The 26,236-nt window shown below is 45.2% G+C and overlaps 1 protein-coding gene across 3 annotated transcripts; it reads right to left on the minus strand.

The window, feature by feature from the left end:
• Nucleotides 1-380: 380 nt before the first annotated feature.
• CALM1 (calmodulin 1) lies at nucleotides 381-16,998 on the minus strand. Of its 3 annotated transcripts, XM_035101900.2 has the most exons (6): nucleotides 16,841-16,998; nucleotides 12,626-12,656; nucleotides 9,077-9,220; nucleotides 4,548-4,654; nucleotides 1,903-2,038; nucleotides 381-1,456 (listed from the first exon to the last, which is right to left on the minus strand). In XM_035101900.2, the coding sequence occupies exons 1-6, from the start codon at nucleotides 16,841-16,843 to the stop codon at nucleotides 1,428-1,430; spliced, it is 450 nt and encodes a 149-aa protein (XP_034957791.1). In that variant the 5' UTR covers nucleotides 16,844-16,998; the 3' UTR covers nucleotides 381-1,427. The 3 variants fall into 3 exon arrangements, with proteins under 3 accessions (XP_034957791.1, XP_034957794.1, XP_034957792.1); XM_035101903.2 differs by lacking the exon at nucleotides 12,626-12,656 and having other exon boundaries at nucleotides 16,841-16,966; XM_035101901.2 differs by lacking the exons at nucleotides 12,626-12,656; nucleotides 16,841-16,998 and adding an exon at nucleotides 12,495-12,600.
• Nucleotides 16,999-26,236: the final 9,238 nt, after the last annotated feature.

Below are 26,236 nucleotides of genomic sequence, written 5' to 3' on the forward strand. Positions count from 1 at the left end.
ATATGAAAGGCAAGCACAAGTTCATTTATTTATAGCAAAGGTCTTGGGTTACAAGAGGTCAGTTCTTGCCATCTTGAAGAAACGTTAAACGGGTTAAGTTATTGCATACATGTGCATTATAATTTAGCAGCAAGTCATTCACAGAACACATTTATTTCCCCTTCCTACTGCCTCCTTTATTTAATTTTTTGGTTTCGTCTCTCAAATTGTATATATATTTATGTGTGTGTGTGTGCATATATATATATATATATATATATATATATATATATATATATATATATATATATACACTGTATACATATATATTATATATACAACACATACACGTACGTATATAGATATATAGTTTCGGCTTTTACGAAGCATGTAACACCACCTTTAAGTTAATGGTCTTTTATTGGAAAAAAAGACTAGCATTTACAACTTGGAATGGACATAACTGTAATATCTTGAACAGCGATGTTGATAGTTGTGCTGAAGTCCACAGGCTACCCCGCCAGCTCCAAGTCTCATTACGGCAGGTTTTTAAAAAATGCAAAAGGGGGGGGGAGGGAGGGAGAGAGAGAGAGAGAGAGAGAAGGAGAGAGAGAGTTGTATGTCCAAAAAATGCTCCCGCCCCTTGATGGAGGTTCTCTTTTTTTAAATAAAAAATAAAAGTTTTGTGAACGGTAACAGCCCAACACCCGTTTCACAATAGTGCAATGCAGACAATATTAAAACTAATGTTAACAGACATGCCACCCATAACCTCCGCTGCATTTGGGGGTGGGGGGGGAGAGGACACTGCTTCTACATACAGGATAATCTTTTCCACCTTTGGGGGGGGGGATTCCTTCTAAACATTTTGCATCCTTCTAAAGATTCCTTCTAAACATTTTGCATCCTTCAACTATTTTTGCTGCATACCATCCTGAGGTATAGACCAATTTGAAAGTAAACCAGCTATGACAATTTTATAACTACAAATTGAGCCAGAATCCACTTTTGGACAAAAGAGTGGATGATTATTTAATATATTTTTTTAAGATTTGGTGTGTTTTTTCCCTCTCTTTTTTTTAAAACTGTTTTAATACAAACATCTGACTGTGCTCAATTTTCAAGCTGCATGCATGAAAAACTGGCGAGCCCAAACAGTGTAATTGTCATTAGCAAATGGAACTTTGAGTTCACTAAGTGCTTTCTTATTTTTAAAAGGTAGTACAATTATTTATATTGGAAAAAACTGATAAGTTTAACTCGATCTTTTTTGGGAACAGGACCACCAACCATTACATGCAGTTTGTGGACAGAAGGTATTTTGACATTCAGTTTTGCTATACAGAAACAGAATGAATAAATGAACATTATATTTTTTTTGCAAGAGGTAAGTAAAAGATTCAATTTGATTCTTCTAGAGGAAAAAAAAAAGGTGAAAGGAAGTCTCTTCATTTTGCAGTCATCATCTGTACGAATTCTGAAAGAGACAAAAAAAATCCCACTACTTTTAATGCATTTTGAAAGCAAGTACTATAAATAGCTTTCGGCAAACACTGAAATTATGGGACAAGCAAAGAAAGTGAGCAACCTACATCTTCTAGTAGGGCAGGGTTTCCCAAACTTGGGTCTCTAGCTTTTGGACTACAACTCCCATCATCCTTAGCTAGCAGAACCAGTGGTCAGGGATGATGGGAATTGTAGTCCAAAAAGATCTGGAAACCCAGGTTTGAGAAACACTATACTAGGGCATCGATGGGGAACCACTGGTCCTCCAGCTGTTGCTTGTCCACAACTTCCCTCACCTCCAACTTGCCATGCTGGCTAAGGTAGACAAGAATTGACGTCCCACAACATCTGGAAGGCCCTGTGTTCCTTATTCCTGCACAGTGCTAATAAATAGCTACAGAGGAAACCACACCTCACCTTCATAGTTGACTTGTCCATCTCCATCAATATCTGCTTCTCTGATCATTTCGTCTACTTCTTCATCCGTTAGCTTCTCTCCTAAGTTTGTCATAACATGACGTAGTTCTGCCGCACTGATGTAACCATTGCCATCCTGGAAAAACAAGTGACAGAGGATTGAGATTACGGTAAAGATTTTTTGAAAAAAACCCAGTGGAGGTTGTCACCCACTCTGAACTTTTCAAGCCAACTAAAAATCCTACTACATTCCTATCCCACTTTTCATCCAAGGAACTAAGGAACTGAAGTCTGACTCAACAAGCTGCACTTCTCAAGCCACTTATTTTTGTTACCTTGATGGAACAATTATTTAGGAAACAGATTTAACATCAAAATTGTGTCCACAACCTCTCTGCCCGCCTTATGAAGCTACCTCTAGTATGGAACCACTTAAGAAATGTAAAGATAGCCATTGAATAATCATTTAACAAAACTCTTTGATGCAAAACTCTTGATGCAAGGGAAGCTGCTGGGGTCATTGTTTTGCTTCATTTGGTGGGAGGTTCCCACCCCCTGACTCCAATCTACAGGCAAGTCCAATGATTAGTAAAAGCTGGGAGTGGTGGGATATTCCCCACAACTCCCATTCAAAGGGAACAAATCAAGACTGTGACAGAATAAGATCATGGAAGTAAATAACACTGAAATTATTGGGGTCACACCCCAACCTGGTTCACACAATCAGCTTCACATCATTCACAAAGACTTAATATTTTTCTTTTTGAATATCAGCCACAAGCCAATGGCATTACTAACCACTTTTGAAATCCCCTGAACCAGTTTTTAAAACAGGATTCATGCAGGATGGGAAACTGCTATTTAAAAAAAGATGGTCCAGAAGTCCTGCTGGGTATATATGGCACTAATCATGTAGTTCCTCAGATTCCCCCCCCCCTATTTAGCAGGGCATTTTATTTAAGCCAGAACCCTGCAATTGATGTTATCTGGTATACCAACAGTACAGAGAAGTCCAGTGTGTGTGGTGGTGGTGGTGGTGGTGGGGGTTATTACTAAAAATCAGGGCAAATTTGCATTGTTGAGTCATTGGCCTATTTCAGACATGAGATCACGGTTTGGGAAGAGCCCTTTACACATCAATACAGGGGAATTTGCTTCACAAGGAGCACTACATGCAGTGGGGACCAGATATTCAAATTTAGGCCAGGGAGACTAGGCCTCAGTTGTTTACATAGCCACAACCCTCCATGGGGAAGTTACCCTCTCTCAGACTAACCTCATTCAATGGGATAAATACTGATGCAACAAGCTTTCCTCCTCCCTTACTGATAATTCCGCTGAGTCTAAGGGGAAGAGTCATTTCACACATTACAGAGCAACAAACCGAACAATTTGCCACAGAGCATGTACTCAGGAAACATCAGTCAATCCTGGTTGTCTGACATTTGTCATGTTCTATATTTTTGTAGATGCTCATCTCAAAATGGTTGTATGGTCCTCCTTCAAGCTTTCCAGAATGGCTTTTGCTGAAGCGGACCCCCGGAAAAACCCCAGATTGAGCGTTCTGGGGACATAGACATCCGGCTGGGCGCAAAAGCTGCTCCCCCCTCCCAGGCAAGGCTCTGTTTTGAGCCCCTGAGAGCGAGGAGGTCGGAGCGGCAGCGCATTTGGATTAAGATCGTTCCCTTTGACAGCACGAAGCTGCAGGACTGCGGGGTTTGAGTGCTCAATTCTTCCAAAGGAAAATTTGTTTAAAGGACTCTACCGTGAGTACTGATTTATTTGAATCAATTTGAAAAAATTTGGCCACGGGAAAGGGATTTAAAAAAGGGAAGCCGGTCCCTATCCACTGAGGAATTTAGGAAGCAAGGACGTATACCGGAAGTCTGAAAACAGCTTAAAAAGTTGCGAAACTGCCAAAGGAAGGGATGAAATCTTCAGATGCGGGGGAAGGGGGGAAGAATTTGACTATATTTTAAAGCCCTGCAAAGTTTGAAGATTTGAACTTGTAAGTGACACCCCGAGTCAGTGCTGCAGGAATATATTGCGACATTAAAATGGAGGATACTTTTTACTTTCTCTTTTCATCTGGATACATTGAATACACCCCCCCCCCCACAATTTCCTGTTTTCACCCTGCCGTGACCTTCAGGCTGAGATGGAAGCCATAACAATGGATTTCTTCTATGAGAATTTGTCAAAACTAATTTTGGAAAACAGACAGGAATTGAAAGTATATATTCAGGAGGTGAGAAAATTCAGGGGCTGCTTCGAAGATTTTAAAGAGCACCCTGGAAAAAGAGGGAAAAGAAGAATTGGAGGAGGGAAAGGTGGAACGTTAAAGTTATATGTGTAGGGTTGTTATTGTGTTAAAGTGTCTGTTGTGATATTGTATGTTTTTTGTTTTGTTATATTATGTGTGTTTTGAAAATTGAATAAAAATCATTTATAAAAAAAACAGAATGCCTTTTGCCCTTGCAGTGGGAACTGTCATATTTATTGTTCCCAAAAATTTATTGTTCCCAAAAAAGCTGGTTTGGTAAATTAGACCAAGTAAGTGACCCAGTAAAAATTTGATTATGGCCTTCTACAAAGTCATTGCAACTCAGACAGCCCAAACACCCAGGTAATTCCTCCAAATATACCTTGTCAAAGACTCTGAATGCCTCACGAATTTCTTCCTCGCTGTCTGTGTCTTTCATTTTTCGGGCCATCATGGTCAAGAACTCAGGGAAGTCAATAGTGCCATTGCCTTTAAATTAAAAAGGGGTGGTGGTGAGAAGAGAATAAGTTATAGCAAAACTTACTTTAAAAAAACTTTATTTAAAAAATGGCAAACACACTCCTTTTCCCTTTATGACAACAGAGTTTGCTTTCAAAGTTAACAAATCTCAACTTGTTTACCAGGAACAGGGGTGGGGAACATTTTTTCAGCCTGAACACAACATTCCTTATTATGCAGCCTTCCAGGGAGCCATGGGCCAGAGCTGTAGGTAAGGCCAGAAGCAAAAGTGGGCAGAGCAATGGATGTCCGTTTTACCTCTGTACCAAAGGGCTGTTGTCACACACACACACACACACACACACCCCTCTCTATCTTTCATCCAGGAAAGCAAGCAGAATGATCAGAGTCCAAGGACCCTTTCTAGCTAGGCAAAAGCACTGAAGGAGGGTGCAAAGGAAGATGAAGGAGAGAAGGGGCATGGCTAGGGAGAGACTTGAGGGACAAAAAGGTCTAGAGAACTGCACTCAGCCCCTGGTCCTGAGGTTCCACATCCCTGTCCTAAAAGCATGGTTGTTCTGTTAATATATGTGAATGAGACCAGCCTAACTTGATTTAACATCCTTTACAGTTGGTTCACCTTCCAACAGGATTATTCTCCAGATTGCCATTACAACCTGAAACTCCAGCAAACTTGGAGCTACTCTAATTCTTCTCCTTGAATCACTACCATGGGTCAAGCTGGTAACTGGTGTATTTAATATACTGACACTACTTAGAAGTGCTGTGAGGGCTTTACAGCTTACAATGTCAGTTGAAAGACCAGGTATTGATCTAGACATGTAAGAAGCCGGGCCGCTTCAGAATGACTCTTTAAGATTGTTTAGGAGGTGTTCCAATGCATTTTGAATTGAGCTATTGTTAGGAAAATACAATGCCAACAAATGAACTCTCTAGCGTTGTCACCTCCTGCCCACTAGGGGCACTCCTGCAACTTCATAAGCTCCAATAGGTTTAGATCCAGAAGCAATAGCTTCCATCTCTACTATTAAAATCTTGCATTCAGGTCCTGCATCCAGGTTTCCCACAAGCATCTGGTTGGCAACAGTGAGAACAGAATGCAGGACTCACCAAGCAGGCTCTTATGATGTTCAAGAGAACATAGAAGTGGCCAACAATTCTATTACCAACCCCCAGAAATAGGTACATGTTCTTTGGTTGCCCTTAAAATGGGGCAATTCTGTGACCATTTCACTTAGTACATGACTTAACATGCTCCATGCTTTCAACAGCAATTTGCTGAACAGGCCCACAAAATCCCAAGAAATTCCCTCAAATTAAGCTCTACCCTCCCTTTTTAGTAGAATTGATGCCAACTGAACCATTTCTTAAATAATGGTTGTTGTTGAATCCCAATGGGGATAAGATGTGTTAGTCAAATGTTAGTGATAGGTAATCTGTTTATGGTGTCGATAGCAGGACGAAAAACCTCTTAAAAAATAAACTTTAAAATACAACAAATGCTGTGAGACGAATGCCCTGTAAGACGAATTTTTCGCTTAACAAAGAGATTTTTCGAGTGGAGGTTGCCTCGCTGGACGAATTCGTTTTGTGAAAAATTCATCTAGCGAATCGCGGTTTCCCATAGGAATGCACTGAAATTCAATTAATGCGTTCCTATGGGCAAAAAAATATATAAAATTTCAATGCATTCCTATGGGATTCGCTAGATGAATTTTTCGCAAAACGAATTGACTCACAGAATGAATTAAATTTGTCTTGCGAGGCACCACTGTACTGTATGTGTAACACCAGTAGAATGTTTATATATTCTATATATATATTCACAATATACATATACACAACAGATATACTACTTGGAACTGGAGTTGCCAACATATACTCTTGGGCATCATGTCACCCTCAGACACCCCTAGTTACCCACAAGGCTGTCTATCCTGAGGGATTGAGGGATAGCTCAGTTGTTAAGAGCATGAGACTCAATCTCAGGATCATGGGTTCGAGCCCCATGTTGAGTGAAATATCCCTGCACAAGCTTAGGGTTGGACTAGATGATCTTCATGGTCCCTTCCAACTCTAGAATTCTGTGATACCCCTCCAGCAGTTTTGTTTTATTAGTTGGAAGCAGCGGGGGAGGAACTGCCTGCTTTTGCCTCTGTTTAATTTGTTTGCAGGAGGGGTATAACTGTATTGCAATGAGGCTCTGAACGCAGTCAGTTTTTGTCCTGTGAAATGGGTATTTGTGGTGCGCATTAACAATCTTAGATTTTCCAGGCGGGCCCCTGGCCCAAGAAGGTTGGGGACCCATGATTAAGAACATACGAAACATTAGGCATCTGGGATCACCTCCAATTAGCCTCTGTGGTGCCATCTGGGATCTTAGTCACTAAGTTCTTGCACAACACCCATGCGGTTTCAACATGGACTTTTTCAGGAGGAATTTCTCATACAGTATATATTTTTGGTCCCCCTCCTTCCAGGTGTTTTTTTTTAGGAGGCTGAGACGAGAGGATCATAGGGTAGGTGCCAGAAAGCTGCCTGGCTCTGCAAATCATAAGCATTGGAAGGGACATCAAAGGTAGTCTATAGTCTACAGCATTCCTCATAGGTAGTCATGCAGCCTCTGCTTAAAAAAAACACCTATTAGCCTGCCCCACTATCAATCAACTCATACTATTGGAGGAAGAGAACAGAGGATCAAGAAAGAGCTGTGAGAGGAAGGGGGCTCTTTTCCCATAATATCTGGACCCTTTGGGAAAATGAACAAACCTGCTGTACCTGAACTAAGTGTGAAGAGTGCAGCTGAGTGGGACATAGCTGCGGGCAGCCTGAGGAAGGACCATCCACCTTGGGCTTGCCCATAAAATGCAAATCTACAGTGAGAGACCAGGATGGTGTCTGCTGTTTCCAGGAACCCTTCTCATTGTGAGACTTTTGTGGGTGAGCCGAGAGTCTGTTTGGGCCTTGGGTGAGAACTTGAAGGCTGAGAGGGAAGGTATGTCAGAAGGAGAATGAGTTGATTTCTATATATTAGTAACTTTATATTAATGTAACATTTTATATGAGACTGCATATTTTTTAATATTTTGTTTTAGATTTTCTGTTATTGCTTCAATTTTCTGTATACCACTTAAGAGATATTCAGTGGCACCTCTACCCTGTTTCTCATATTTTAAGGCATCCCCATAAAATAAGCCATAGCAGGATTTTTAAGCATTCAAGGAATATAAGCCATACCCCGAAAATAAGACATAGTGATAGGAGCAGCAGCAATGCCGGCCGCGGCAGGAGGAGGAGGAAAAAAATAAGACATCCCTTGAAAATAAGCCATAGTGGTTTTTTTTGAGGAAAAAATAAATATAAGACGTGTCTTATAATATGAGAAACACGGTACTTACGAATTTAATGCGTTCCGAACACACATTTGTAAGTCGAAAAAAATTGTAAGTCGAAGCAACCCTATCTAAAAATTCGTAAGTAGAAAAAATCCTATCTAAACCGCATCCAAGATGGCGGACGGAGCTCCATTTGTAAGTAGAAAAATTCGCAAGTAGAGTTATTTGTAAGTAGAGGTACCACTGTTCTTAATATTCCAAGTGGTAAAGAAATTAAATAATAACATTGGGAAGTTATTCCTAATGTTTAACTGAAATCCTCTTTCTCGCCATCTGAATCCACAGGTTCAGTTCCAACCCTCTGGAGCAGCAGGAAACAAATTTGTTTCGTCATTCATTTCTTCCTTTACTCTAGACCTTTGGCCCTCCCAATTTTTGCTGGACTACAACTCCTATTATCCCTGGCAACTAGAGTCAAGCAACATATTCTTTGGACCAAAAATTCAACTCATTCAACCTTTCCTCACAGAATTTCTTATCCTGATGAATCAGGTCAATAGCCCATTTAGTTCAGCATCTGATGCTCACAGTAGCCAACCAGAAATTCCTCTCCAGGAAACTCACCAACTTTGTCACTCTCCTCCAGGTGAATTATATTTAATATACTGTATATCCTTCTTAAACTGCAGGATCAAGAACTAGATGCAGAATTCTGGATGAGGTCTGACCAAAGAAGAACAGAGGAGTACTAATATGTCAACTGATCTGGACAGTATCAAGAAAAGTAATGGCACCACTATATTTTACCTTGAGCCAACCTAAAAAGAGAGAAATTCCCAGTAGACACACACACACACACACACACACACACACACACACACACACACACATCCCTATACCTGTTCACCTAAAATGCCACCATGATTTATGTACGAATAACCATTTATTAAGTCATAGCTGTACTTAGTAGGAGCTTAAAAGCATTTTGAACAAGAAATCCAGCGTTTCATAGGATTTCTACAACTAAACATTTCCAAAATTGAGGCGCTATGTTAATGCAGCAATGGTAAGAAGTTCACCTCTTCAAAATGCTTACCATCAGCATCTACCTCATTGATCATGTCTTGTAGCTCTGCTTCTGTTGGGTTTTGACCCAGCGACCTCATGACTGTCCCAAGTTCTTTTGTTGTGATGGTGCCATCACCATCTTTGTCAAATAGAGAGAAGGCTTCCTTGAACTCTGGAGGACAGAAAAAAGACCCGTCGCAATTTAGCACCGTGACTGACACCAAGGGTATTCTCAGCTGTAAACTGCTTAGTTCAAACGATGATCCCCCGCAGACAAATTAAGACCATGTTCAACCTTGTTGATAATTTACATATGCAAATCTGATTGAGAATATACAGAGCTACATTACTGGACACCAATGCTGCATAAAACTGTTTTAATACCTTGCTTGGAAGTATCAATTTGCTTGTCCTATGGATACTGTTTGTTGTTGGGAGTAAATGAGACAGCATGGGCTGTAACCTGTCCCAACATGGCATCCTCCAGAGGTTTTGCAATACACTTCCAATCAGACAGCATGACCAATGATGATGGTAGTCCAAAAAAGGAGGGTACCAGACTGGGGTTTCAAAAACCCCACTCAGCCAGGAAGCTTACCTGGACCAATCTCCCTCTCTCAGCCCGACCTATGTTATATGGGTGCTGTGCAACTAACTCCCATGTTCTGAGTAAATTGGGGAAGGTGGGATACAGGTGTGAAACAAACAGTTCTGGCATTACAGATTGTTAGGCAGAAAAGTACATTTCCAACGGCAGTGTTTGCACATAACACTAATCCATGGTTTGTTTTAATCAAAGTTTATTCAACCGAAGTGGTTTCACAGATGACCAAACAAACCTTGTCGTGTTTCTCTCAGGTTTGGTTTGTTTCACAGCAGCTCATGTCTCACCCCTTTGTAGGTTGGTAAAGATCTGGGATGGGGCAGCCAAAAAACAGGGTTAAACAAGGTTGTTGGGTCCAAACCATAGCTTAAAGACAAGCCATAGTTTGTAGACCAACAACAAACCACTGTTGTTTGTTGGCAGAAAGCAGATCATGGCTAGTCTGCTTGGGCTGGGCTCACACATTCAAACTGATCACAAGCCATAGCCCAGTGTTATGTGGTAACCAGGGGACAGTTACACCAAACTCCTTCTGTAACCACTAGCAACCTCTGTTCAGAGTCAATGTCTCTCGGGTTAACATCTTTTTTACCCTCCCCTAGTTAATGTCAGTTGTTCAAATAATACATTAACCACAATTTATTTCTTTAACCAGCCAGCATAATTCTTTAGCATACAATGCAGCAGAGTGTGTGTGTTAAATGCAATTTCACAACACCCACTTCAAGCCCGAAGCCTGTCAGGTTGAAAGACAGCAGAGAACCTTATAAGCAATCATGGCCAAGTGGAGATTTGAACCTCAAAAGTCTCTCACATCCAAAACCGTTCACTATGGCTCAAAAATATTCAAGTCAATAAGTCCAGTTTGTTGTAACTGATGAACAGGAATTGTCTTTATGGTGAGACAAGCTGTCAATTAACACTGAGCTCTTAGTCTTCAAACAAAACAAAAATAATATTTCTTTTTTTAAAAAAAAACCTAAAATTGTCTTTAAGACCAGCTGTTGCACTCAAGACATGGTAGACATGGTTATATAAAGGCCTCTGCACCACTGATATTAAACAACAATACTTAACACTTTAAGAATGTTTTCATAGTACTCAGTACAACACAATCCATAGAACAACCCAGCAAAATGGGTTTCTAATCTCTGTATGCTGCAGGGCAGGGGACTGGGTAGCAGGGAGGGAGAGGTATGCCCAAGTAGACTCATAGCCGGCTTCTGAGTTCAGCCACTATACTACATTACTGTGCTTGGAGCAATTCATACCAAGCTGGAGGAACTGTTAAGTATATGTTAATAAGCATCCGTCTCACAAAATGCACATCATCAAACCAGCAATGCTTGGGTTCCGACTGCATGAACTACCATGTTTTGGTCCAGGGGTGAGCAGATGTTATATGGTGGTCTACTAATGAACCACTGGCCAATTTTTGTTGCTGGGGTTGTTGCAAAAAGTTATGGACAGGATGGACTCTCGAATTGGTTCAGCAAGGTGCTTATGTTCTTTAGTAACAGTTCATCATCAGGTCTTTTAGAGAAGTGCCAAAGCTCATTGACAGAGCACATGCTCTGCATACAAAAAGATCCACTCTAGATCCTTGGCATCTTAAAGTAGGGCTGAGAAAGACACCAACCCCCAAATCTGAAAGAGAGCCACTACTGTTCAGAGCACTAGGCTAAAGTGACTAATTGTCTGATTTTATATTAAACAGTTTCCTATATAACTGTTTAAAAGATCCTAATATGCATAGAGGTTCTAGCAATCTCAGCCCAACAGCGTCGTCGCCATCCAACAATGTTTCAAGTTAACTCATGGCAGAGGTGAGGATTGAACCAAAGACATCCTAATTCATATCACAGCTCAGTCTTCTAGCCACTGTGCTACATCAGCTTGTGGGGTTTGACAAGAATAAAATGCATAGGGATGGAAAATGGATTAGAAGGGAGGAGAAGCAGAAGACAGCCCACACTTGATCTAGTTCAGCCTCTGCCAACCAACAGCTATGCTGGCTGTTTCTGATGGGAGTTGTAATCCGAAATGTCGGGAGGCCGCCCTAGTCAGTGCAATTGCCCACAAGACGGTGCAATAGCCTTCCTCTAGTCCTAGTCCTGCACAAACAGAGCAGAAACTATGGTTTGATTAAGCCTGGAATTAAGTTCCATGTGGGAGGAGAAGGGAATTTGCAGTTCTCCAATCAAGGGTTTTGAGGATTGTCCAAATGCATGTGCTGTATTTATTATTGTGGGTTGCCTATTGGACTCAAGAACTGGCAAATCAGATCTGGGGAAAGCCAGTCTTCTGTACTCCACTGAGTGATCCTTATGGACTTTGGGTGATTTTGTGCTTGCTTTGTGCAACTTCTACCTATCTGAACTTTCGAATGAGTACCTATTTCATGATTACCAACTGACAAGAGTAACTGCCAGCTCCTGGGCATTTTATCTTCAAGTAAGTGATTATTTTGTTATTTTCGTTATTGCACATGTACAGAAAGAGTCAAACAAATCCATCTATTCTACTATTTCCCTCCTTGGGTTGTATCGAAGTAAATTCTACTCAGAGTAAACCCACGGACACTAATGGACCAAAGTTATTCACATCAGTGGGTTTACTCTTGAGTAGAACTGACATTGGCTGCAACCATTTTCCTTGATCCAGATATACCGTAATTGTATCATGCACAAGAAGAGTGACAAGGGATGCATGATCAACCAGTATGTTTAAATGACAATGGTGATAAATTAATATATTATGCATATGTTCAAGAAATATAGTACAAAGTGGGAAACATTTTCCTGCCCATTTTTTTTATAAAAAAACCAAAAAATCAACCTACTCAGATAGGAATGTACCATCCTGAGAAACAGCCAAGCGATAGCAGCCACCAAGAATGTTCTGCAATATTTTTGTATTCAGAATAGGTTGCTAGGCCAACAGAAACCATCTCCCTCCAATTAGGATACTTACCAGCAATCTGTTCTTCGGTCAGCTGATCGGCCTACGTAAAGAATAGAAAAGTATTTCAGAACATTGTTTTTACCTGTAGCTATGTCAGTCAAAACCACAAGATGCAATTGCAATTCAGAGGCAAGGCGACATAATGTTATGTTAATGTTTGGCACATCCAGAAGCGATTGGCAACAAAATCATCGCTCCGTCCACTAAAGGGAGAACAAACAGGATTGAGGCAGCACAGCAGGAGCGTGCACAGGGTGCCCAGCCAGAATGGTAGCTTGCCAAGACAGGGAAGCAAGAACCTGCAACATCAGTGATCAAGGAACAGATCCTACCCAGATTAATTTCGTATCATGGTTTCATTACAGCCAAGAGGCCGTTGGTCTTAGCATGATGCAATGCATGATGTGGGCCATCTAGCAATGCTCCCTCTAAAAACCGACCACAGTAAGACATATTCAGGACTAATTTAAAAGCTTGCTCTCCGTTTTGGGATAAAGTCCCAATTTTAAGGCAGCTGAGGCCTTTGGTTGACATTAGCACTCTGCATACTCAGATATCACTACTTAAGACAAACACAGGATTGCGTTTTAGCAGGTCAGTGTGCTGAAGAGTACAGAGCACAACCCAAGCAGCATTTAGAACAACTATTAAGTCTCTGTCAATTTCAGTGGGGCATGCAAATTATGTACATAACTCTGGCAAAAGCGAGAAAGAAAAGCTTAACTTGGGGCAGATCACATCCATGCCCCCGAGAAATAAATTTGCCTTCCTGCAGTCTTGAAAACACTTCCTCCACCTCACATAAGGTAGGTGTCTTGACACTGCCAGGGTCAAACCCCACCAAGACAGTTCAGACAGACACAGCTAAATGGCTGCTGCGGGTGGGCTTTGAAGATGAACATATGCGTCAAAAACACAGCTGCGGTTTGGAAGCCTTTGTTGGCAACCACCGATTTACCAATGCAGTGGCTTGCCATTGAATTGAGGTCATTCCAAAGCAGGCTTTTCTATTCTTTTTTTTAAAAAAAACAAAAACAAAAAACCCACAGCATTTGTGGCTGGCACCTAAAAGTGAAACCCTGTCCTATCTCCACCCAGAACTCCAGCAGTGGATTTCCCTCCAGTGAGGCAAGTTGACATAGTGATTTACATAACATATCAGAGCAATGCAGAACAGGAAACAGGGCCACACCTAACAGGAGGGGAAAAGATGCAAATCAACAGAAGCAAGAGTGTAGGAAACACTCTGCCTGAGATGTGAAGGATAATAATCTAGGTTTTGTACTTGCAAGTTGCTACATTATGCAGCATCCCTGTTTGCCAACCTTTTCTGGCAGGCACAAAACACAGAGTGCCCTGGCTATGGCCGGGTAGCAGATAATGTCTAGAAGCAGCCACCCCACCCATCAAAGTAATTAAGGAGGAAAGGGGGGGCTGTCGGGTCTGATGATGTCACCCTTCCTAAACAGGATGAAGGGGGAGCAGGAGATCCACCATGCGTGGCCCATATTCATATCTGGCCATGCAAAGCCTTATCCTCTCTGCTCCAGGAAACCGAAGCAGAGATTTCCACCCAGAGCACACACACACCCCAAGACGTCACAATATTGCAGCAAATATCTGGTGTCTTGCTGTGGAAAGAAAGAAAAAGAGGGGCAAAGGCTGAATGAAAAGCCTGAATGAAAAACCTAATAAATGCTCTTGGGGGGACGGGACCCTCAATTCAGCATTGGATGAGGTTAACTCAAGTTACACAGAAAAACGAAACAAAAAATGGCACAAAAAGTAGTTCACTTCCATGGTGCAAAAGAGGAATAAAGGCTTCCCCTTAAGCAGCTACTGCACAAGCAATAAATCTGTTTGTTTGACACTAACAGGAGTCCACCGGTGACCCATCCTTTTCGTGGCACCCCCATCTTGCCAATTATGCTTCTAACACACTTTCCTGTACGCAGATCGTGCACCTTCCTTCTCACGCCCACCTAAACCTTATCTGGATCCTCCTTAGGTAGCAATTTCATTTCAGTGTCTTCCTTGAGGCTTACAGGAAACTGATTAATAGAGTCCATATTAAAACCACCCCCAGGTTTTCACCCGCTACTCTCGCTGCCTCTTGCGGTCAGGGTGGAGACCGGAGAGGAAGAAGAGGTGGAGACATGATGTAATGCTGCCATCACCCAAGGCTTTTTGAGCACTGCTGCGCTTGAGGGGCTTGGGGAAAGGGGTGGGGGGAGAAGGAGAAACAGCGCAATAACTGCAGATGTTCCCCCCCTGCGCAGTGCAGCTGGTGGAGGAACTGGGATTGTTTCCATCTTCCTTCTGAACTGCCACCTCCTTCTAGCAAAGCCTGTTTTTTCCAATTTCCCCACCCTCCAAGGGAAAATCTCTGTCTGCTATAGCCTCATATATTCCGAAATCTTTGGATTTTTATATTTGTGTTAAGGTAGGGAGCCTTGCCCCCATCTGCAGCCACAGCTATGCCATGCACTGAAGATCACACCCTTGCCTAATGCACTTGGCAATCTGGAAGGAACACAAACCCCACCTCTCTTTGGTTCTATATAACCTGGGAGGTAAAATAAAAAGTCTTCATTTCACTCATTAGCACAGGCTGAAAAGGAACCGCCAGAGAAAGAGCGCTAGAGGGGCTGCAGAGTCCAACCCATAGCTGCCAAGTTTTCCCTTTTCTTGCGAGGAAGCCTATTCAGCATCAGAGAAAATCCCTTTAAAAAAGGGATAACTTGGCAGCTATGGTCCAACCTAGAGGCTCTTTTTCTTTTTCTAAGGCAAGTGTTTTCGTGTCCCTGGTCTGCAGTAAGTGGTCTTGTGTCCCCAGGAAGTCAGACCGCGCCGGAGTCTGTATTCTCCACTCTCCGCCTTGCGATTTTCCACGCGGAGGCTCGGGTGACAGCTTAGATCCCTTCTCAGCTCAGCTCCCCAATCCATCCTCAGCTGCAAAGAAGGAACCCTCCGTCCGACGACTCTTCTGGGACCCATCCAACTAACTACAAGCAAGCTATAAACATAAACACCCCTTTCCCCGGTGCGGGGATGGAGGCTGGGTGTGTGTGTGTGGAAGAGAAACTCGCGCCCCAGGCAAGGCGCAAGCAACCGCCTCCATCCTCGGGAGAGGCGGAGGCCCCACCGTGGGAACCGTCTGCCCACGGGCAAGGCGCGGGCTCAAACACTCCCTCACTCGTGGAGTGGGGGGGCAACGGGGGCAGCGGCAGCAGGGCGCGCCTCCCGCGCACGCTGCCGCCTTCTCCGCCATCTGCCCCGGGGCGCATGCAAAGCGGAAAGAAAATAAACGAAGCCAAGCCGGCCTCGCCGTCGGCTGCTGCTGCTTCTCCGAGCCTTTCCAAACCGCGCGATCGCTGGCCTCTCCAGCATCCCCACCCAGCCTCCGGAGGCGCGAACTGCGAGGAACCCGGCTTGCATTCATCATGCATCGGGGCAAAGTAGAGCGCGCCTGTTCCGGGCAAGCGGCTTCTCTGAAAGACAGGAACCGGCCGCAGCCCCGGATCCTCCCCCCCCCCCAAACTTCCTTTTGCTGCGGGGAGGAAGCAAGAACTGTAACGAGCCCCGGAGCTGGGAAGAGGGTACGTGGGTGGCGGAGTCGGAGGGTGAAGATTTGGGTTGGGCAAGAAGGATCAAGGGTCAGGAGAGCAAGTCAGTTCTCCCTCCCCCCCTTTAGGGCATCCGAGCAGACCCCGCAGCGCAGGCAGCCGTGAATGGGGTGGGGGAAGGCAGGCGAAAGAGACGGTCGATCCTGGCCAGCTGTGCCCAAAGAGGGTCGGCGATCCAGCTGCGCCCCCCACCCTTCTCCAACGCGAAGATCAGCCACACAAGCTCGCCAGCCGAGCTCCGGGACGAGGGCCTGATCGAGTCCCCGGCGCAGCCGCCGAAGCTAGCAAATGCATGGGAGCGGCAGGGGAAGAAGAAGCCGGGCTCCGGTTAGGCTCCAGCCAGCAGCAGCCAAGAGGATCTCGCCGCAACAGCAACTTCCGAGAAAGTAAAGGGGAGAAAGGAAGAGGGGAAGAGAAAAAAAAGCAAGCCGGCCACCTCCATCGCTCCCAAGCCGATCCAGATGCTCTTCGTCCATTTTTGCAAAAATGCGAAACGAAGCCAGCCCGCGCGTGCTCCTCCAGGCCAGCTCCAAAGCAACCCGGAAAGTTATCGATTGCCTAGATCAGCACGTCTCCTCGCAGGTCCAAAGCTACCTACCATTGCGGCTGGTGATGGCGGTTGTCTGTGCACGGGCGAAGGTGCCGAAGGCGGGCGGCTGCTCTCAGCTCTCGCTGCCTCCTCGCTTCGCCAAAAATGCTGTAGGTGTGAGGCTGCGCGGCGCGCTTTTTATACGGCGCGCTGTATCCCTCCGCCGGAGCAGCGCCTTCTTTTTCTCTCTCCCTCCCGGGACTGGGGCATGTGGCAGCAGAGTGACTGCAGCAGGCAGCCCTGCCCCCCCTTCCCCACACCCGCCCCTGCCCCTCCCCCGCTCCCTCCCATCCGCCAGCCCAGCTGGCAGGCGGCGAGGAGGAGGAGAGGGGTCGCTGGGCGCGCGCTCCATCTCCCTCCAAGGAAACGGCGGGCAGCAGCAGCCGCCGCCGCCGCCAGCGCATTCGCTTCGGAGCGCCTGCCAGGGGTTGCAGCAGATGCTGCTCGCGGCTTAGGCGGCTTCCGTGTTCCTGCTTTGGTCCGAGAGGCAGAGCTGTTCCGCAGCAGGCAGGGAGAATGGCAGGCTGCGTGCCTGCTGCTGCTGCTTCCCCCTGAAACCCCGAGGCGCGGAAGCCTGGCAATAAAAACTGGAGCGAAAAGGGGCCTGGTGGTGTCCAAGGCTGGCGAGGATGCGTTTGGGGCCGGCCTTACTGTTAGGCAGAGTGAGAAAGAGAGATCTTGAGGCGACTGGTTTGAGGGTGGGGGGAGGGCAAGAAAAGGAAGCAAATTGTTGGCTAGTTCACTTACTGTTTCTGGAGTTTTGCTCCCAGAGAGGAGGAGAGGAACCTGTGGGAATTTTGTTTCCTTTAAGTTAAGGTGCCAAAATAACTTGGCAGACTTTGGATTGTACTGTGTACCTTTGCACCTTGACTTGGAGGAGGGTAGCTGTTCTGCCTCAGGTAGCAAAATGTATTGGGCCTGCCTTTTTGTAGCTAGAATAATAATGATCATTATGATCATTTGTGTAATAAAACACTGCAAGGCTGCACACTAACTCAAAAGCCAGCCATTTTGAATCCATTGATGGGATTTCTGAGTAAACGTGCATAGGACTGGGCTGTATGCAATAGAAGGTTTAGAGTGGGCATACAGCCCATTAACTCAGTAGAAAGAAGCGGTCCTTCCTATTTCAGTGCTGGTGCTGGCCTAGTTCATTGTAAAATTGCAGAGAGAGAGAGAGAGAGAGTTGTGAAATTTGTATTAACCCCTGGTTTAGTCTTGGTGGTGGCCAAGGAGAGGAAGGTTTTAAAGAATGGAAGTTCCCATTTTCAATCCACATCTGCAAATACAAGTCTGATTATATTTTTGTACCCCAGATTCAGGGAAACTATTTTCAAAAATTGGGAATATGTTGACACAGTGGAATAGTCAGCGCCCTTCCATGCCATTTTTCCTAATTAGATGGGGTGGGGGCCTTTCAGCCTCAATTCAACTTGTTGTTGTTGTTTAGTCGTGTCCGACTCTTCGTGACCCCATGGACCATAGCACGCCAGGCACTCCTGTCTTGCACTGCCTCCCGTAGTTTGGTGAAACTCATGTTCGTAGCTTCGAGAACACTGTCCAGGAGACCTGATCAAAGATTCAGTAGCCTTTCAGGCCTAAGCATTTTGGATGGGACCTTGAGTAAAATTGTGGGGAATTCCTATGTGGGAGATCTCGTTTTGCATTCTTACTGAATTCAAAGGGATTCTACCAACCATGGGCGTACCCAGTGCGGGGTGGGGGGGGCAGCTGCCCCCCCAGAAGCAGGGCCGGCGCAGCCATGGGTGAGAGCGGCGCTACCAGTGGGGCTGGTGGGCAGAGGCGGAGGCAGAGCACAGCCTGGCGGAGCGCAACTTCGGCGTTCCCGCCCACCGCGCTGCGCCCTCCCTCCAGCTCCTCGGCACGCCCTCCAGCAAGGCCAAGCACAGTGGGGAACCAGAGAGCGCAACGGGAATCTGGAGGGCGCAGCGGGCAGGAACACCAAATTCACACTCCACTGGGCTATGCTCCGCGTCTGCCCGCCGGCAGCGCCACTCTCGCCCACGGCTGTGCGCTCCGCTGGGGTCCTGGCCATAGTACACCGGGGGCAGCCTGGTGGGCCAGAGTGAGTGCCCTGGCTGCATGCTGTCAGCGGAGCGCCGGCGCCTCCGACTACAAAAAGCTTCACAGCGCCTAGGTGAGACCAGAGTCAGTTTCACCTGGGCTCCATAGCCCCGCCCACGTTCCCACTTTGTGTCCCCTCCCCTCCCGTGCCTTGGTCCCACCCCTTGCCCCCCCCCCCAGTTTTGATCCTGGGTATGCCCAACTGCTACCAACAAGTGCTACCAACAAGTGGGTTGAATGGCAATGTTTGATGCTGCTTTGAGTTGGGGATGTCTTTGAATATGGTGGGTGGATCCATATATTAAGTTTTATTTATTTCCTAGAGCTTATACTCCCTCCTTGGATATAAATTGTACTCAGGGTGGGTTCACAAGGGCTTACAGCAACAAAACAAATGTTTAGTTTTGCCTGAAGAGGTCAGGAAGGAATGATTAAAAACCTTAATATGCCTTGATGGCTCTGTAATCTTCAAAACAGTTATTGATCGTCAAGCCCTTTGTGGAATTTAGGTACAATATGAAGTTTAAAGCTTTCTTTTATAATAATTGGTAAGCTGTTTTTTATACCATTTCTCTTCAAAAAAAGGACATCTGTTCAATAGGATTTGCATCTGAGTATAGACATGGTATAGACATGGAAAACTCAGCAATGGCCAGAGGATTGGAGAAGATCAATCTACCGTGTTTCTCCTAAAATAAGACACGTCTTATATTTATTTTTCCTATAAAAAAACACATCGCGGCTTATTTTCGGGGGATGTCTTATTTTTTATTAAGCATGGTACAGCATTGTTACCGGTAAGTACCGGTATGGTACGGGGCTTTCTTGCGCCGCCCGCTGAGCCCACTGCTGGGTCCCTGGGCTTGACGCGGTGCGGTGTGGTGCGGTGCGGCGCGACTGGGGCTGCTGCCGGCTCCTGCCGGCTGCTGCGACTTCGCGCGCCGCCCGCTGAGCCCACTGCTGGGTCCCTGGGCTTGACGCGGTGCGGCGCGGTGCGACTGGGGCTGCTGCCGGCTGCTGCGGCTTCGCGCGCCGCCCGCTGAGCCCACTGCTGGGTCCCTGGGCTTGACGCGGCGCGGCGCGACTGGGGCTGCTGCCGGCTCCTGCCGGCTGTTGCGGCTTCGTGCGCCGCCCGCTGAGCCCACTGCTGGGTCCCTGGGCTTGACGCGGTGCGGCGCGGTGCGACTGGGGCTGCTGCCGGCTGCTACGGCTTCGCGCGCCGCCCGCTGAGCCCACTGCTGGGTCCCTGGGCTTGACGCGGTGCGGCGCGGCACGGCTGGGGCTGCTGCCGGCTCCTGCCGGCTCCTGCGGCTTCGCGCGCCGCCCGCTGAGCCCACTGCTGGGGCCCTGGGCTTGACGCGGCGCGGCTGGGGCTGCTGCCGGCTGCTGCCGGCTCCTGCGGCTTTGCGCGCCGCCCGCTGAGCCCACTGCTGGGTCCCTGGGCTTGACGCGGTGCAGCTGGGTCTGCTGCCGGCTCCTGCCGGCTGCTGCGGCTTCGCGCACCGCCCGCTGCCGGGTCCTGGGGCCCGTTCAGCCGGAGCTCAGTGCGTCACTGTGCTGGGGCTCCCGCTGGGCTGGGGCGCAGCGCGCACTGCTGCGTTTGCCGGCTCCTGCTGGGTCTGGTAGGTACCCCCCAAGACGTCTTATTTTCGGGGGATGTCTTATATTTTTTTGCTTGTAAAAGATCGTGCCATGGCTTATTTTAGAGGCACGTCTTATTTTAGGAGAAACACGGTACATCCCAATTCCAAAGAAGGGCAGTGCCAAAGAATGCTCCAACTACCGCACAATTGCGCTCATTTCACACGCTAGCAAGGTTATGCTTAAAATTCTACAAGGCAGGCTGAGGCAGTATGTGGACCGAGAACTCCCAGAAGTGCAAGCTGGATTTCGAAAGGGCAGAGGAACCAGAGACCAAATAGCAAACATGCGCTGGATTATGGAGAAAGCTAGAGAGTTCCAGAAAAACGTCTACTTCTGCTTCATTGACTATGCAAAAGCCTTTGACTGTGTCGACCACAGCAAACTATGGCAAGTTCTTAAAGAAATGGGAGTGCCTGATCACCTCATCTGTCTCCTGAGAAATCTCTATGTGGGACAAGAAGCTACAGTTAGAACTGGATATGGAACAACTGATTGGTTCAAAATTGGGAAAGGAGTACGACAAGGTTGTATATTGTCTCCCTGCTTATTTAACTTATATGCAGAATTCATCATGCGAAAGGCTGGACTAGATGAATCCCAAGCCGGAATTAAGATTGCCGGAAGAAATATCAACAACCTCAGATATGCAGATGACACAACCTTGATGGCAGAAAGCGAGGAGGAATTAAAGAACCTTTTAATGAGGGTGAAAGAGCAGAGCGCAAAATATGGTCTGAAGCTCAACATCAAAAAAACCAAGATCATGGCCACTGGTCCCATCACCTCCTGGCAAATAGAAGGGGAAGAAATGGAGGCAGTGAGAGATTTTACTTTCTTGGGCTCCTCGATCACTGCAGATGGTGACAGCAGTCACGAAATTAAAAGATGCCTGCTTCTTGGGAGAAAAGCAATGACAAACCTAGACAGCATCTTAAAAAGCAGAGACATCACCTTGCCGACAAAGGTCCGTATAGTTAAAGCTATGGTTTTCCCAGTAGTGATGTATGGAAGTGAGAGCTGGACCATAAAGAAGGCTGATCACCGAAGAATTGATGCTTTTGAATTATGGTGCTGGAGGAGACTGTTGAGAGTCCCATGGACTGCAAGAAGATCAAACCTATCCATTCTTAAGGAAATCAGCCCTGAGTGCTCCCTGGAAGGACAGATCGTGAAGCTGAGGCTCCAATACTTTGGCCACCTCATGAGAAGAGAAGAATCCTTGGAAAAGACCCTGCTGTTGGGAAAGATTGATGGCACTAGGAGAAGGGGACGACAGAGGACAAGATGGTTGGACAGTGTTCTTGAAGCTACGAACATGAGTTTGACCAAACTGCGGGAGGCGGTGCAAGACAGGAGTGCCTGGCGTGCTATGGTCCATGGGGTCACGAAGAGTCGGACACGACTAAACGACTAAACAACAACAACATAGACATGGTTAGGATTGTATTGTTAGAAGGGCTATAACTCCCTGTTGCTTCTGCATGTCTGAACACAACTTTACCATATTCCAATGGACTGTTGGAGAATATCCAAAACATTTTTAGTAACGTTTTAAGCTCTGGGTGATAGAACAATGCTCCCCTTTCAGAAACCCCTCTTTCAACACTTAGTTTCTTCCTCCTCCCTCCCTCCCCAGCAGATCTTTGGAAGGTATCTCAAAAGTTTCCACCTGCAGGATTCCCTTGTTGGCATTGATGACAGTCATTACTGAGAACAAAGCCCAGTTCTATTATGAAACAATTCACAATATCTGCTTCCCAGATATCATGTTACAGCAGACTGGGCCAATTTTTATGCCTAACTTTCTCCCAGTTTCTCTCTGGTACAGTACATGCAAACCAGTCTTTATCTGAGGCTATCAATACTCTCCATCTTTGTCCGCCTTTCCCTCAAGACGCATCTACATGTTGACTCTTAATGATGGAAGTACAATATTTTTCCATGTATAACACGCCCCCCCATGTACAAGACGCCCACAATTTTTTTGGACTGCAAAAAAAGGGGGGGTGTCGCCCAGAGTTGCTGAGCTTCTTTTGGGGGGAGATTGCCCAGAGTTGCTGAGCTTTGAGGGGGAGGGTCATTGCCACCAATCACTCTCCAGCCTGCCCGCCAATGCAAATTGGTAATAAATTAATAACCAATCGTCTGCATGCTCACCACCAAAACCCACCTGCACACTCAACGCAACCATAACCGATTGCACGCGCGCCTCACCGCTTCCGTAAGTAGCATGCCCAATTGCTGCAGCAGCAACCAATCGTCAGCAGGCCTTGGTGCAGCAACCAATCACACACCCAATCGTCTCTGCCAATCTCCTGCTGGCTGCTGCCACAAATCACCCCAGATCCATGCATCATGCTGTGTGCTGTGGAATTGCTCTGCGTTCCCACAAGATTTACCACACGATCTGTTTCCTAAAAAAGAAAAATTGATACACACACGCACACACACACTGCTTTGACTTCAGTCGTCTTTCGGTGGCAAGTTTTATTGCAGTGCCAACAGGCACAGCAGTTTCCCTCAAATTGCCTAATGTTTTTCAAACAAATCAAAGCTGCAAAATGTTACTTGCCTAGTCAGCAACTTCCATATCCATGCCCACATTCCAGCATGAAAACCATATTCCCTTCCAGTCTCTCCTATGTAACCTGCTTGCATGAACAGCTTTGTAGCAAGCTTCCATTTCATTTCAGGTGCTTCTTTAAAGGCTAATTTGGAAGTCCACACGACTTTCAAAGTCTGCTCTATATTGTTGTTCTATATTAATTTTATATTAAGATATCATCAGTCATCTGGCATCTTGGTGTTGTTAGCAATGCCGCAAGGCTGTGCCAGCCATATCTTTCCTTGGAAGAGTTGTGAGCCAATGACTCGGGATGGAGGAATTATGTTTCTTCAATAGGAGCTAATTTCTGGAATGTGGCAGACACCTGGGGAATATTTTCCACCCCAACACCACCGAGGGGGGAGTGCATTTCATGTTAATCCCACAAGTTTTATTCATTATCTATTTTGTTAATTTCTTCCGTTTATGAATCACTTCCCATAAAATATCTAGAAGCAATTGCACTATGAAAACATTGACAGAAATAGTTGGAAGTCGAACCTGAATTAGCTTTATTAAATATTTCAAGACAACAATCTGGATTTACATAATAAAGAATTAATAAGCTCTTTATCACAAGTAGCGAGGCACAGCATAACCAGACACTGGAAAGATCTTTCTGGCACAACGATAGACAATTGGTACAAAACAGTTTGGGAAATAGCCCTCCTTTCGGAGATAAAGAAATAAGCTATGGTTGGCTTGTGGATAGATGGCTTTCCCCCAGTGTGGTTTAATTTCATAACAGTATTCCAGAAAATGAACAATCCTTTCCATCAGCATTTGTCTCAATCTGATTGATCTAAATCTAAACATAAATTATTATCTTCACTTTGAACCCCCTCGAACATTTATCAATATACCAACACTTGATATTGTTTCATTGGTAACATAAGAGGAAAGAGTTAGTTACAGGTAGGTAGCCGTGTTGGTCTGAGTCGAAGCAAAATAAAAAAATTCCTTCAGTAGCACCTTAAAGACCAACTAAGTTTATATTTTGGTATGAGCTTTCGTGTGCATGCACACTTCTTCAGATACACTAGAAACAGAAGTGTCAGACCCTATATATATACAGAGGGTGGTGGGGGTGGGTGGGAATGGGTGGTGGGCTGATGGGAGTGGAAAGACTTATTACTCATGCTTAATCTAAGCACAACCACAAGGGTTCCTGATTGAACGTTTAGCTATGCGATGTTGAATGCTATCTGTTAACCCTGTTCTATCCTGTTTCCCCTTTGTTTTCGTTTAAATCAACTCACGGACCAAGAACTTCCACATTGACCATTAATAACAAACCATATGCTGTATATATTACTGCAAAATTTATTATGCTGTTTTTGTGGTATACAAATGACATGAGTAGACTTGGTCTATTTATTTGTATCCTGTATTATTCCTATAATCCTTGTTTATAAAACCCAATAAAAGTTACTAAAATATAAAAAAGGAAGATCTTCAGTAGGTGCCAACAAGACAACAGAGACAGCATTCCTGATGTCAAAGATCCTTCAGAGGTGTTCAGAGCGCTCTTCTTCCTTTTCCTGTGAGACCCCTGAACAGAGTCCTGGGTTGTGTCTGCTGCTCCAAGCCACAGTCTTAAGGCTTGCACCAAGTCTGAATAACTTCCCCTCTTTCCTTGGAGTGTTTTCTGCCCACCTATCAGGGCTGGTCCAGTCAGATTGCCTACCCTCTTTCTGCCCAACATCCCAACCGCTTAAGGAGTTTACATCAAATTGGGAATGATTAAGTTTCCCAGGATATTTTCATAGAATCAGAGAACAGGAGTATCAAATTGTAGAGTTGGAAGGGGACCCCAAGGGTCATGTAGTCCAACCCCCTGCACTGCAGGAATCTCAACAGTCTTCTGTTGGAGGTGCCCTTTACTTGAAGAGCTGCCTAGTTTAAAGGTGAAGAACTGTGTGGAGCAGGGATCCTGAACACAATTCATTTGATCACAGTTTCCCCACTATAGAGATATATTGTATTTCTATTTAAATTATAGTAATTGTTTTTAAATTTTTATCACAGGGAAGGTGTTTCAGATCCCTGCACCTTTTTTTCTGGACCATTTCTAGTACTATCATGGGTTTTTTAAAGATGGCACGACCAGAACTGTACACAGCATTCCAAGAGTGGTCTAACCATAGAGTCATATAATACTCAGGAGCCAGAAGGGTTGAAGAATAAAAATTTCCAGTGGAAGGGGGTGAGGCATCAGTGCCCCAAGGTAGCTCCATGCGCTTCCCCAAAGACTACCAGAAGCAAAATGAATTGTGCAAAATACCACAACTGTGCACAGTAGTGCAATGGAAGATAAACCATGCAAATTTTCCTGATACAGGTCACATAATTCACACTTTCTTTGCACAGAGTTGTGATTTATGTTTCCAAAGGGCAGATTGCACCCAGATTGTGGCATATTAATTACAAAGCGCTAGAATAAGAAATCATCTACACCCAAACCAGAGGTTGATCTGCCAACTGGGCTTTTGGGTCCTGCAGAGTAGAATGGCGATAGGTTTCAACCATAGCATGCAGAGCCTCAGAGAAGCCAATGATTTGTTTTTAGAGAGGGAAGTTTGACCGAGGTGAAATGAGTCTTCAAAACTTCAACGTTATGTTTAAAGAAATTAAACTGTTATTTGTTTTTAATTTCCTCTGAATTGCCTACCCTTCATCCAAGGATTCCAGGGTCGTGCACAATATGCATAAATAAAATTATATCCATACACAATAGAAGTACAATAAACATGACCTTCATGACAACAAAATATGAGACAAAAAAACCTCAAACACAGAACCACAAACACTAAAGCAATGTAACTGTTTACAATGCTAAATTGGTGACCAAAATGTTTGCAGTTGTATACCAGTATATATTCTAAGTATTTGTAGAACAATGGGGTTTACACAAATCTTTAATTAGATAAGAAGTCTAGGAAGTACCTTCGGAGATTAACTGGCTGTACAATAGGATCCTATTGTGAAGCAGTTTATAGTGATTTTCCATTAGATTAGGTTATGTCACCATTAAATATGGCAAATAATGCTAATTCGGATTCACATACCAA

This window comes from Zootoca vivipara, chromosome 1, assembly GCF_963506605.1.
Source record: "Zootoca vivipara chromosome 1, rZooViv1.1, whole genome shotgun sequence".
Classification (NCBI taxonomy): Eukaryota; Metazoa; Chordata; class Lepidosauria; order Squamata; family Lacertidae; genus Zootoca; species Zootoca vivipara.